The sequence below is a fragment of the Musca vetustissima genome, unplaced genomic scaffold (genome assembly GCF_032173495.1).
Source record: "Musca vetustissima isolate MV318-11 ecotype Yass unplaced genomic scaffold, APGP_CSIRO_Mvet_v1 utg119750, whole genome shotgun sequence".
Classification (NCBI taxonomy): Eukaryota; Metazoa; Arthropoda; class Insecta; order Diptera; family Muscidae; genus Musca; species Musca vetustissima.
The window spans coordinates 24,449-39,465 of record NW_026884388.1 but is presented as its reverse complement, the minus strand read 5'-3'; the positions used below and the strand labels follow the sequence as shown (position 1 = coordinate 39,465).

At 36.0% G+C, this 15,017-nt stretch overlaps 1 protein-coding gene across 1 annotated transcript in view; it reads left to right on the top strand.

Moving 5' to 3' along the window:
• Window positions 1-15,017, top strand: part of LOC133331343 (hemocytin) — a 49,995-nt gene that overhangs the window by 13,267 nt on the left and 21,711 nt on the right. Inside the window, exons 11-14 of the mRNA XM_061539740.1 lie at window positions 2,975-4,664; window positions 4,779-5,095; window positions 5,152-5,528; window positions 8,611-8,782. Coding sequence (XP_061395724.1) covers window positions 2,975-4,664; window positions 4,779-5,095; window positions 5,152-5,528; window positions 8,611-8,782 — 2,556 coding nt within the window. The remainder of the gene's footprint in view (window positions 1-2,974; window positions 4,665-4,778; window positions 5,096-5,151; window positions 5,529-8,610; window positions 8,783-15,017) is intronic.

Sequence of the window (15,017 nt, the reverse complement as noted above, 5' to 3'; positions counted from 1 at the left end):
ATAACACACCTATGGATATTTGGATTAATATTTTTCAAACATCCACCGAAGGCCAAATTTCTGAAAGAATTTGTTTTCAAGTGTACCCTGAAGGCCGTGTTTTTTTAAGAATATTTTTTCAAGCCGTGGATTTTTTAAAGAATTTTTTTCAAGGATCCTGTTTTTATAAGATTTTTTGTCAAGGTTTCCGCTGAAGCTTTAAAGCCAAGGATCCTCCAAAGGCGTAGTTTTTCGAAGAATGTTTACAGAATATTTTTTAAGCATCCACCGAATTTTAAAACCATATTTTTTTAGGCTTCATTTTTAAGCATCCACCGAAGGACTGGATATTTTAAGCATCCACCTAAGGCGTGAACTTTTAAAAGAATATTTTTTTCGAGCATCCACAGAAGTCCCGATTTTTTAAAGGTTTTTTTAAGCACCCTCAGAAGGCATGGTATTTTATATTTTTAAGCATCCTAAGCGGGGACTTTTTAAAGACAATTTTTTTGAGCATCCACTGAAGCAAAGATTTTTTCAAGCGTGGATTTTCTTAAAATTCAAATCCCAATTTTTTAAAGTTTTTTTAAAGCATTTTTTTCAGCATCCACTGAAGCCCCATTTTTTTAACGATTTTTTCAAGGTTCCTAAGAAGGCGTGGTGTATTGAATATTTTTCAAAGCATCCGAAGCTGGGACTTCTTAAAGATTTTTTTCGAGCATCCAATGGAGCCTAATTTTTTATAGAAATTTTTTCAAGCTTCGTGGATTTTTTAAAGAATAATTTTTTGAGTCATCCTCCAAAGGCGTAGATTTTTTAAAGAATAATTTTTCGAGTCATCCTCCAAAGGCGTAGATTTTTTAAAGAATAATTTTTCGAGTCATCCTCCAAAGGCGTAGATTTTTTAAAGAATAATTTTTCGAGTCATCCTCCAAAGGCGTGGATTTTTTAAAGAATAATTTTTCGAAGCAATCTCCAAAGGCGTGGATTTTTTAAAGAATAATTTTTCGAGTCATCCTCCAAAGGCGTGGATGTTTTAAAGAATAATTTTTCGAGTCATCCTCCAAAGGCGTGGATTTTTTAAAGAATAATTTTTCGAGTCATCCTCCAAAGGCGTGGATTTTTTAAAGAATAATTTTTCGAGTCATCCTCCAAAGGCGTGGATTTTTTAAAGAATAATTTTTCGAGTCATCCTCCAAAGGCGTGGATTTTTTAAAGAATAATTTCTCGAGGACCATCATGGGCGTGGATTTTTTAAAGAATAATTTTTCGAGTCATACTCCAAAGGCGTGGATTTTTTAAAGAATAATTTTTCGAGTCATCCTCCAAAGGCGTGGATTTTTTAAAGAATAATTTTTCGAGTCATCCTCCAAAGGCGTGGATTTTTTAAAGAATAATTTTTCGAGTCATCCTCCAAAGGCGTGGATTTTTTAAAGATTAATTTTTCGAGTCATAATATAAGGCATTTTTTAAAGAATAATTTTTCGAGTCATCCTCCAAAGGCGTGGATTTTTTAAAGAATAATTTTTCGAGTCATCCTCCAAAGGCGTGGATTTTTTAAAGAATAATTTTTCGAGTCATCCTCCAAAGGCGTGGATTTTTTAAAGAATAATTTTTCGAGTCATCCTCCAAAGGCGTGGATTTTTTAAAGAATAATTTTTCGAGTCATCCTCCAAAGGCGTGGATTTTTTAAAGAATAATTTTTCGAGTCATCCTCCAAAGGCGTGGATTTTTTAAAGAATAATTTTTCGAGTCATCCTCCAAAGGCGTGGATTTTTTAAAGAATAATTTTTCGAGTCATCCTCCAAAGGCGTGGATTTTTTAAAGAATAATTTTTCGAGTCATCCTCCAAAGGCGTGGATTTTTTAAAGAATAATTTTTCGAGTCATACTCCAAAGGCGTGGATTTTTTAAAGAATAATTTTTCGAGTCATACTCCAAAGGCGTGGATTTTTTAAAGAATAATTTTTCGAGTCATACTCCAAAGGCGTGGATTTTTTAAAGAATAATTTTTCGAGTCATGGATTTTTTAAAGAATAATTTTTCTCCAAAGGCGTGGATTTTTTAAAGAATAATTTTTCGAGTCATCCTCCAAAGGCGTGGATTTTTTAAAGAATAATTTTTCGAGTCATCCTCCAAAGGCGTGGATTTTTTAAAGAATAATTTTTCGAGTCATCCTCCAAAGGCGTGGATTTTTTAAAGAATAATTTTTCGAGTCATCCTCCAAAGGCGTGGATTTTTTAAAGAATAATTTTTCGAGGATTATATAAGGCGTGGATTTTTTAAAGAATAATTTTTCGAGGATAATATAAGGCGTGGATTTTTTAAAGAATAATTTTTCGAGTCATCCTCCAAAGGCGTGGATTTTTTAAAGAATAATTTTTCGAGTCATCCTCCAAAGGCGTGGATTTTTTAAAGAATAATTTTTCGAGGATCCTCCAAAGGCGTGGATTTTTTAAAGAATAATTTTTAGAGTCATCCTCCAAAGGCGTGGATTTTTTAAAGAATAATTTTTCGAGTCATCCTCCAAAGGCGTGGATTTTTTAAAGAATAATTTTTCAGGCATCCTCCAAAGGCGTGGATTTTTTAAAGAATAATTTTTCAGGATCCTCCAAAGGCGTGGATTTTTTAAAGAATATTTTTTCAAGGCATCCTCCAAAGGCGTGGATTTTTTAAAAAGGCGTAGTCATCCTCCAAAGGCGTGGATTTTTAAAGAATAATTTTTCTATTATGGATTTTTTAAAGAATAATTTTTCCTCCAAATAAATGGATTTTTTAAAGAATAATTTTTCGAATCCTCAAAGGCGTGGATTTTTAAAGGGAATATTTTTTAGAGCATTCCAAAGGCAAGGATTTTTTAAAAATTTCTAATTATTTTTAAAAATTATTTTTTGGGATCCACCGATGGCAGGGATTTTTTAAGAATATTTTTTTCGAAATTCAACGAAACCCTGAATTGAAAAATAATCCCCTTCCACCCTTTTGTTTAATTACAGCCATTAGTTGCGGTTTTGGTCGCGTCTATCTGCCCTGCGGTCCTGATGTAGAACCCACCTGCGAATCCGCCGTTACCCCCACCAAGGGTAAATGCAACGAAGGTTGTTTCTGTCCCGAAGGCACTGTACAATACAAGGATGCCTGTATCACTCCCGAATTGTGTCCCTGTAATATGCGTGACCGTGAATTTAAACCGGATACCACCATTAAGAAACAATGTAACACCTGTACCTGTAAGAGTGGTCAATGGGAATGTACAGATAAATTGTGTGGTGCTCGTTGTGGTGCCATTGGAGATCCTCATTATCAGACATTCGATGGTAAACGTTTCGATTTTATGGGTAAATGTTCATATTATCTACTGAAGACTTTGAACCTTTCCGTGGAGGCCGAGAATGTTGCCTGCTCGGGAGCTATATCGGAAAATTTGAGTTTTGAGGCTGCAGAAAATCCTTCGTGCACCAAATCGGTTACAGTGAAATATGTCCTGAAGAATGGCATCCCTACCACAATTAAATTGGATCAAGGTCTGGTGGCATTCGTCAATGCCAAGGAACAAATGAAATATCCTAAAGTTTTGGGTGACCGCGAGGTTTTGATACGTAAAGTGAGTTCCTCGTTTATGACAGTTGAATTCCCTGATGGTATTCGCATATGGTGGGATGGTGTTTCGCGAGTCTATATTGATGCTCCACCTTCGTATAGGGAAAAAACTTCGGGTCTCTGTGGTACCTTCAATTCGAATACCCAAGATGATTTCCTAACACCGGAGGGTGATATTGAAACTGCCGTTGAGGCATTTGCCGATAAATGGCGTACCAAGGATACTTGCGATTATTTGGGGCACACTTCGATAAATCCTCATCCCTGCACCGCCCATCCCAATAAAAAGAAGGAGGCTGAGAAATATTGCGCCTGGCTTTTGGATGATATTTTCCAAGATTGTCACTGGACTGTGGATACCGAAAAGTTCTATGAAGATTGCTTGTATGATGTGTGTGCCTGTAAGGAGGAACCGGCCAAATGTTTCTGTCCCATTCTTTCGGCCTATGGAGCGGAATGTATGCGTCAGGGTATTAAGACCGGCTGGCGCATGGCCGTCAAGGAATGTGCTGTGAAATGTCCATTGGGACAAATTTATGAAGAATGTGGTGACAGCTGTGCCCTGACCTGTGAAGATTTGGAGACCAAGGATACCTGTGCCAAGGAATGTGTTGAAGGTTGTCGCTGTCCTCATGGCGAATATTTGAACGATCAGAATGAGTGTGTACCTCAGAGTAAATGCCACTGTACCTATGATGGCATGACATTCCGCCCTGGCTATAAGGAAGTGAGACCTGGTTCAAAATTCTTGGATTTGTGTACCTGCATCAATGGTCTGTGGGAATGTGAAGAAGCCGAACCCGATGATGAGAAGAAATATCCACCCTCCTCTGAGTTGCGGGCTGAATGTGCCAGCCGCCCCTATGCTGAATTCACCAAATGTGTGGCCAAGGAACCGAAGACTTGCAAAAACATGCACGAATACAAGGCCGATTTGGATGAATGTGTGCCTGGCTGTCAGTGCATGGAGGGCTATGTGTATGACACCGCTTTGAAAATGTGCGTTTTACCCGAAAAATGTTCCTGTCATCATGGCGGCAAGAGTTATAGTGACGGCGAACAAATGAAAGAAGATTGTAATACATGGTGAGTATTTTCGCTTTTCATCTCTAAAGCCCAAGACATTTAATATAAAACGTCCTGCTCCGTTATCAAATCATTCTGAATTTTGTTGTTGTTTTTCTCTTTGTTGTTGTTTAGTGTGTGTCAAGCTGGTAATTGGAAATGTTCATCGAATGGCTGTGAATCCACATGTTCGGTATGGGGTGATTCGCATTTCACTACATTTGATCAGCATGACTTTGATTTCCAAGGAGCCTGTGATTATGTCCTCTCAAAGGGTGTGGCCAGTAATGGTGATGGCTTTACCATTACCATACAGAATGTGCTGTGCGGCACAATGGGTGTTACCTGTTCAAAATCTGTGGAAATTGCATTGACCGGTAGTGTTCAGGATACATTGATATTGGCCAGTGATGCTTCGTATTTGGATATACCAAATAGATCGACCATAAATAGTAAGTCCATATTTCTTTTTCATTAAAAAATTATTAATTTCTTTGGCGTTTCTCAGAAATCCGCGACACCATTAACTCCAAATCCCATAGTGCCTTTAATGTCTACAAGGCCGGCGTCTTTATTGTGGTCGAAGTGCTACCTTTGCATTTACAAATTAAATGGGATGAAGGTACCCGTGTCTATGTGAAATTGGGCAATGAATGGAAGAACAAAGTTAGCGGCCTGTGTGGCAATTACAATGACAATGCCATGGATGATATGCAAACACCGTCACAAGCGCTGGAAACAAGTCCTTTGACTTTTGGCCATTCGTGGAAGGTGCAACAGTATTGTGCTATGCCAACGATACCGATTGATGCCTGCAAACAACATCCCGAACGTGAGACGTGGGCTCAATTGAAATGTGGTATCTTGAAATCGGATCATTTTAAGGTAAGTGAAATTTAATGAAATTGGAAGTGAATGGAAAATGGATATAAGAACAATGGAGGGTGCCTTGAATTGTCACTAGGTCGCCTTAAAGACCATTTTTCCAGATATAGTAGAAAGTATTGAAAACCTTTTAATACACCTTCTGTCGGTTGAAGATTTATTGAAGCGCAATAAACCTATATAATACTACTTAAGGTATATGCTATATGTCTCTTAAACGACTTTTCGCACTTTTGTAAGCTATATGATTAATTTTTATTATAGATTGAGAGCTTTCGAGGTATATAAGTCATTTAAAATCACATTCTGCGTATATATCAGTCAATTTAAGTTGCCTTCTTCAATGTTGTGATAGATTTTGAAATATTCAGTTTTACATATAACAAGTAAAAAAGTCGTTAAGTTCGGTCGGACCGAACTTCACTATGAGGTGGCAATCGAAATACTTAAATTCAATCGTGACTTCCAGGAAAAAATACTGACACTCAGGTTGAACAAATACGGAAAACTACGTGAAAATACGGAAAATTACGTGTGTGAATTGAAAAAGAAGTCTGAAATCCTCAAAACACCGTTTAGTGGTTTACAGTTGTAGAAGAAATTGAACACCCAATTACAACCCAAACCAGTAAGGAGAGTAGTAAAGTCGGACGGGGCCGACTATATGATACCCTTCACCACTTTGGGAATATTCAACAGATGGAATCCTAACAGACGTCGCATTTTTGAAGGACTATTAACATGAAATTAAACATGTCATTCTGCAACCTATACTAAATTTTGGTCAGATATAGAGTTGATTCTTACAATGGGACAAAATTATGTAAATAAATTTAAAGCAAAATATCGAAATCTAAACCGATTTCATCAAATCTTGTCACATGTTAGGATACACTTATTTCAGTATGTTTTTGCATTCGGCCATATTTTGAGTTCTTCATTAACTTATAAATCCAAATTTCGTGCAAATCGAAGGATATATAGGGACTTTGGTGCACCATTTACATAAAATCGGACGAAAATATATATGGTAGCTATATTTAAATCTGAACAGAGTTTCACGAAATTTAAAATTCATCTTTCTGGACTTAATTCAGTTATCGAAGGATATATAGGGTCTCTGTTGCACCATTTACATAAAATCGGACAAAAATATATATGGGAGCTATATCTAAATCTGAACCGATTTGCACGAAATTTAACACACATCGTTCTAGACTTAATTCAATCCCCTGTGCCAAATTTCGTGCAAATCGAAGGATATATAGGGACTTGGGTGCACTTTTTACCTAAAATCGGACGAAAATATATATGGAGCTATATCTAAATCTGAGCCGTCACCACACTGTGGCACAGGGTATTATGTCTTTGTGCATATGTTTGTAACAGGCAAAAGATATCCTTTTGAGAATATACATAGAATCACTTTCTAAGTCGATTTATGCATGACCGTCCGTCGGTCTGTCCATGTTAAATTGTAAACAGTGTACAGGTCGCATTTATGATCAGAATTGGATGAAATTTGGCATAGGTCACTTATTTGGCCCAAGAACGATATATTGAAATTGAGAAAAATCGGGTCAGATTTAGATAAAGCTTCCATATATAGTTTCGCCCGATTTTAGGTAAATGGTGCATCAAAGTCCCTGAAAATCATTCGATTTGCACGAAATTTGGCATAGCGTACTGAACTAAGTCTTGAATGATGTGTATTAAGTTTCGCGAAAATCAGTTCAGATTTAGATGTAGCTCCCATATATAGTTTCGGCCGATTTTAGGTAAATGGTTCACCAAAGCCCCTATATTTCATTCAATTTCCATGAAATTTGGCATAGCGTAATGAATTGGGTCTAGAATGATGTGTGTAAAATTTCTTGAAAATCGGTTCAGATTTAGACATAGGTCCCAGAAATATGTTCGACCCATTCAATATAAATGGTGTACTCAAGTCGTTATATATCCTTAGATTTGCACGAAATTTGGCGTATCGTACTGAATTTATTATAGAATGATGTGAGTAAAATTGTATCATATAGTCGGTCCCGTCCGACTTTACTACTTTCCTTACTGGTTTTAAGATTAATTTGTGTGAAAAAGGGTGTAAAAACGCTCCTCTGGGCGACCCTGATATAGATAACCCTCAAGAGGTCGCTTATGTACTTAATACTTGCTTAGAAGGTCTCAAAAGGGTCTTCTATGTTTAAAAGTATATCCACAATAGGTCTACCGTGCATAGAAGATCCCTAGAGGTATAGAGCACACTCAAGAGTCCGTCTATGTACTCAATATATGCTTGCAAGGCCTAAAAGAGTTCTTCTATGTATAAAAGTATATCCTTAATAGGTCTTCTGTTTATAGAAGATCCTTAAGAGGCCATCTTTGTAGTGAAGACAATTTAGAGTAATTCTGTATATAGAACATTTTCAAGAAGTCTTTCATGTATACAGGATTTCACAAGAATCTTCAATAGGTATTCTACATACAGTTGAACCTCAAAAAAATGTAGTGACCAAACAGTTGGTCGGACACACATATCAATATCGATTATATTGTTAGACATATTGCCAATACAAATCGTGTTGACTATCGTCCTCCCAACCTGAATGATTTTTATACAATTAAGCAATAAAGTTAATTTTTATTACACTCCAAATAACTATGGAACACAAATGACTTCCTTTCTAACATCTGTCCTTGTTGGCATTAACGAATATTAAAAATTCATTGTTATATTCCCTACCACCTTCATAATCTGCAGAAGCTTTAAAAATACCCGTCTTGACAATTCAAATTCATTCATTGTCAAGGTGGGTGTAGAATTTGGAATGTAATGTAATTAAAATTCTTTGTTTTCTTCTTTTTCATTTTTTTTTTTTTTCATCATCTTCTTTTACCACCACTCATCTTGCTGACTGGCACAACCAACACCAACCTATACATATGTGAAACATCTTTGCTGATGCCATTTTCGTGACCACCATTTTGTACTGCTGCACTGTGCAATTGTGCTTCTTTGGACCATATATGTATGGTATGCTCGCCTGCTGAATGATATATGCCGCCGCTGTCGTTGATACTATAGGACTGCCATTCTGAAGTGCCTGTTGAAAAATACTTGAAACGTTGCATATTCGATACCTGTGCCTGTGATCAAGGTGGCGATTGTGAATGTCTTTGTACAGCTGTTGCAGCCTATGCTCATGCCTGTTCGCAAAAGGGCATACAGATTAGATGGCGTACACCACACTTCTGTCGTAAGTACAAGTTCTGGCGGAAGGATATTAAACGTACATTCAGCCATACTCCATTCGATACTCATTTATAACGATTTACTCTTCATTGATTCAGGGAAAGAGAAACACACACACTAACACATAAATTTTACTGATGGAGCAAAGAAATAATTTTTTAAAGTTAACTCATATGGGAATATATCCTCACACACACACTCGCGTACACTTGCACAAGATAGACACATGGTTCCTTTTGAGAATATGCATAGAATCACTTTCTAAGTCGATTTATGCATGTCCGTCCGTTCGTCTGTCCATGTATTTTTGTGAGCAAAGTACAGGTCGCATTTGTGATCCGAATTGGATGAAATTTGGCACAGCTCATTTGGTTGGCCCAAGGACGAACCCTATTGAAATTGGGAAAAATCGGTTCAGATTTAGATATAGCTCCCATATATATATTTAACCGATTTAATGTAAACGGTCCCTATATATCTTTCATTTGCACGAAATTTGGTACAGCCTAATCATTTAGGTCTAGAATGATGTCTGCCAAGTTTCGTGAAAATCGGTCAAGATTTAGATATAGCTCCCATATATAGTTTCGTCCGATTTCATGTAAATGGTGCACCAAAGTCCCTGTATATCTTTCGATTTGCACGAAATTTGGCATAACGTATTGAATTAAGCCTAGAGTGATGTCTGCCAAGTTTCGAGAATATCGGTCCAGATTTAGATATAGCTCCCATATATAGTATCGCCCGATTTCATGTAAATGGTGCACCAAAGTCCCTATATATCCTTCGATTTGCACGAAATTCGGCATAACGTACTGACTTGAGCCTAGAATGATGTCTGCCAAGTCCAGATTTAGATATAGCTCCCATATATAGTTTCGTCCGATTTCATGTAAATGGTGCCCCAAAGTCCCTATATATCATTCGATTTGCACGAAATTTGGCATAACGTATTGAATTAAGCATAGAGTGATGTCTGCCAAGTTTCGTGAAAATCGGCATAGATTTAGATACAGCTCCCTTTTATTATAAATTGATTTTAAGTAATTGACGCACCAAGGAACCAATAGGAACAAAACTTTCTGAAATTAGTATAACCTAACCTGTGACAAGTTTGTTTGAGATCGCTTAATATTTGGATAGAGCTTCCATATATATTTTCGCCCGATTTCAAGTAAATTGGGCATCAAACTGCTCATGTTAGTCAGATTGACATCAAATTTTGCACAACTTACAAAATTGAGCATAGAATTACGTAGTTGCGTTTTCTAGAATTACAGATATAGCTCAACGGATGACCTATTTATATTTGTTTGAAGTCGATTTACATACTTTTGTCCCATTGTAACAAACGAATGACATGTTTATGGATAGATCTAGGTAGATTCACATTTAGATAAATATCACATATTTTATATATACCCATAGTGGTGAAGGGTATCATATAGTCGGCCCCGTCCGACTTTACTACTTTCCTTACTGGTTAACTATATGTCCTTTTTATTGTTGTATACTCACAGCAAAAACATGTTGCATGCGATTTCAACGTTGGAATGTCTAAAGAGACACTTCTGCTACACAGGACAGCATTTACCTCTAACCTCAAAGCTGTTACTCTTCGTACTGTGTACCACACTCATCTTCATATTGAACAGCTTTACTATCCACTTCAGTTACAATTTGAAGTCTTGTCGTTGATGTTTTGTTGTTAAGGACTTTTGGTGATGATTTTATTCAAGACATGTATGTGTGAGTGTGTGTGTGTGTGTGTGTGCGAGTGTGTTTCTGTGTTCAACTATTGTTTTCAATTATTCATTATGGAAAATCGTCACATACTTGTCGTACACTTCATATGTTCATTGTACCAATCGATAGGGCAAAAAAGGAAAATACTGAAGTAAAAATATAATAATTTCCTTTTTGGACGAAGGTCGTGTGATAAGTAAAGAAAAAGAAGGAGAAGATTTATAGAACACGCTTTAAGAAGTATATTGTAAATAGAAGACTTCTAAGAGGACTATGTGAAAGAGTGGACAATTACTTTAGATGCCATTCAAAAGGTTTCACTATGTGTAGATGACCCACAAGCTATCTGCGATTTATAAAATATAACCTTCAAGAGGTAAATTTTTATATTTTATAGGTACTGAGAAGCGAGGATAGGTATAGAGGATCCCGGAAAAGTATTCTGGGGATACAAGGAAGTCGTCGAGGGATATCCTGAACCCTCAAAGGGATCTTCCATGTCGGGAATATACTCCAGACATGTTCTAGGTATACAAGTATCAAGGAAAATTACATAATTAGTAAACGTTAATTTTATATTTGTTTTTAGTTATAAATGATGATCAAGAAGTCTCCTATCCATACGATATCATTGAGAGATCTTCTGTATTTAAAACACTACATTAGGTATTAAGTGCGTTGGAGAATCTCAAAAAAGTGTTACATGTATACAATATCATCATGAGGTCTTTTATGTATAGATCATTCTTTAAATGAATTCATAGAATAGCTCAATCGAGGTCTCAAGAACCATTACATGGATAGGAAACGCTAACTTGATTTTTATACCCTTCACCACACTGAGGTACATGTTATTTTGTCTTTGTGCATATGTTTGTAACAGGCTAAAGGAAACGAGATAGACACATGGTTCCTTTTGAGAATGTGCACAGAATCACTTTTTAAGTCGATTTATACATGTCCGTCCGTCTGTCCATGTTAAATTGTAAAGAAAATTGTAAACTGGTCGCATTTAAAATTCGAATTGGATGAAATGTGGAACAGATCACTTATTCGGCCCAAGGACGAATCCTATTAAAATTGGGAAAAATCGGTTCAGATTTAGATATAGATTCAATATATATTTTCGTCCGATTAAAGGTAAATATTGCACCAAAGTACCTATATATATTTTTCGATTTGCATGAAATTTGGAATAGCGTACTGAAGTGAGTCTAAATGATGTGTGTTTAGTTTCGTGAAAATCGGCTCAGATTTAGATATAGCTCTTATATATATTTTCGTCCGATTTTAGTTAAATAGTGCACCAATTTCCCTATATATCCTTCGATTTGCACGAAATTTGGCATAACGTACTGAATTGAGTCTATAGTGATAAGTGGCAAGTTTCTTGAAAATCGTTTCAGATTTAGTTATAGCTCCCACATATAGTTTCGTCCGATTTTATATATATAGTGCACCAAAGTCCCTATATAACGTTCTAAATTGAGTCTAGAATGGTGTGTATTAATTTTCTTGAAAATCGGTTTAGAATTAGATACAGCTCCCATACATATGTTCGTCCGATTTTAGGTAAATAGTGCACCAAAGTCCCTATATATCCGAACGAAATTTGGCATAGCGTACTGAATTGATTCCACAGTTTTGTGTATTAAGTTTCGTAAAAATCGTTTCAGATTTAGCTATAGTTCCCATATATATTTTCGTCCGATTTAAGGTAAATGGTGCACCAAAGTGCCTATATATATTTCGATTTGCACGAAATTTTGCATAGTATACTGAATTAAGTCTATAGTGATGTGTGTTAAGATTCGTGAAAATCGGTTCAGATTTAGATATAGCTCCCATATATTTTCGTCCTACTTTATGTAAATGTTGCACCAAAGTCCTTACATATTCCTGAATTTGCACGAAATTTGTTACAGCGAACTGAATTGTGTTTAGAATGTTGTGAGGTAAATTTAGGATCGGTTCAGATTTCTATATAGCTCGCACATATTCATATATATTCGTCCGATTTTACATTAATAGCTCTCCAAACTTCTAATGTTTTTCCAAGTAACACGAAATTTTGCACTACGTATCAAATGACGTTATTGCGTTTTGTTGAAATTGGTACAGATGCAGCCATAGTTCCCATATTTATTTCGAACACGTGTGTGATTGAAATCAAATCAGGATATATAATATTCTCGATAAGTCTTTGGCTAAGGAATGTCATAAAAAGGTAGGGCGAAGAATTTTTTTGTCTCTAGGTTTCTCATAAGGTGAAATCTGCATTTATAAGGCCCTTTACTGGTGGCAAATATTTAGAGAAGTCACCCTTATAAATAGCAGACCCTTAAGATATAAACTGGAAATTGAATATACATAAGGGGACTTCTTATAGGTTTAAGTTATCTTTCAATAGAGGATCCTAAAAAGTCCTAAATGTATGAAAACCCCTAAAGAGGTATTATATTTATAGAGGATCCCATTTCTATATTGCTCTAAGGAGGTCTTTTGGTTAAGAAATTTTCTTCAGAGGTCATAAAGGTCCTTCAAGGTGCCCTCTATACTTTGAAGTTACTCAAAAGTCCTAAATGTATGAAAGACAAGATGTCCTCCATACCTAGAGGTTCCTCAAAAGTCATACATGTATGAGGTAAAAAGAGGTATTCATTTATACTGGACACTTAAAATGTTTTTCTTGCTTTATAATATTCTAAGAAGGTATTTTGACTAAGGAATGCCCTTAAAAGGTACTCTATGTTCGAAATCACCTGAAAAGGTATTTCATGTATAAGAGAGATCGGCTGGGGATTGAATACAAATGTTTAAATTATCTTTATGTAGAGAAACCTTAAAACTCTTTAATATCATAAAGACCCTCAAGATATTTTCTTAGGCACACAAGGTTCAATGAGACCTTCAAGGCCCTTTAACATGTCCTCTATTTATAGAGATTCCTCGGTGGTCCTATATGTACTAAATATCCAAATACGTATTATATTTATGGAGAGCCCTTAAGATGTTTTCTATGGAAGTAATGTGTTTAAGAGGTAATCCGTGTTTAGAAGACACTCATGGAAAGGTGTTTTACTTGTAGATCACTAAGATGTCGATGTAATGTAAACCGTGTTCAGAAGACCCTATTGGAAAGGTGTTTTACTTGTAGAAGATCCCTAAGATGTCGTCTATATGCACCTGAGTGTGCTTCTTATATTTGTTTATCTTTATGCAGAGAAACCTCAAAGGTCATACATTTATGAAATATGTTAAAGAGGTATTCCATTTATAGAGGGCTATCAAGATAATAATTTCAGAATATTTTCTGACTACGGAGTATACACAGAAGGACCTCCCAAAGAATATATGTTTAGGTACAGGAGGCACTTAAGATATCGGTTAAGTAAGGGAGGTTTTTATACTGGGTAATGGATCTTTTCCTGTTTTAGCTATATGGACCTCTTAAGGAGGAAGTCATTCACACCTTCCACTTATCATTTATCGAGGATCGTTTCAGGTTTCATACCCAGAAAGTCCTTCACAACTTATCATTTATGGAATAGGAAATCCTTGAGAGGTCATCTAGATATTGAAAATCCTTAAATAAATAGGACTATATTGGGAGCCATTTCCTTTCAGAATACCCCTATTAGTGTCACGTTTTTACAGAATACACCTTTCATATATATTATACCTATAGAAAGCATGTTTACTTACAATTTTCAACTGTACCTATTCTCTTCAGAGCCAGAAATGGCTAAAATATTACTTATATTCTATAAGGTATCTTCTACCTATCAGAAGCCTCTTGAAGAGTTCTATGGGTCTGAAGAGATCCAACGTGTTTCAATAGTCATTTTGGAGTGTATTCGGGCTCTACACTACACCCCAATGATCGGCATTTAAATCAATGTGTTGACATAGACTCCATATTTTGTAGGTTTTTGTATGATTCCCCCATTGGAAGGTAAAAAAAGTTTTCGAGGAAAATTCTCCATGTTATATATAATCTCCATATAGAAGTTCCACACTTTTTCGGTATTCGGTACTACCACATAACGCAGAAATATAGAAGAATGTAACATCCCCTATACATTTTCGTATGCCAACAACGGACCCATCTACAAATTACGATGTCTCTTTTAAGGCCGGTAGAAATTCCTTCCGTGAATCATTGCTCTTCAAATAGAGTAACTCATGGATCATTCTCTACTTAGGAGACACTATAAAGCGTTTCATATCTTTAAACCTTTTCTATCATTAAGAAGTCTTCTATGAATATAAGACCCCTTATTTCCCAAAATATCATACCAATCCACACTTCGACAAAGAATCCAAACCTTCTCGAAGCCCCCTCAATCTTCAATGGAAACCAAATGTGGAGAACAAAATTACCAAAAGATTGTTCGGGCACATTGTTCAATATGTTGCCATTGTCATTCTACTGGCAGTGGATTTTTATATCACACACACACTCTCCCCAGCACCAACTCTATCCAATGACT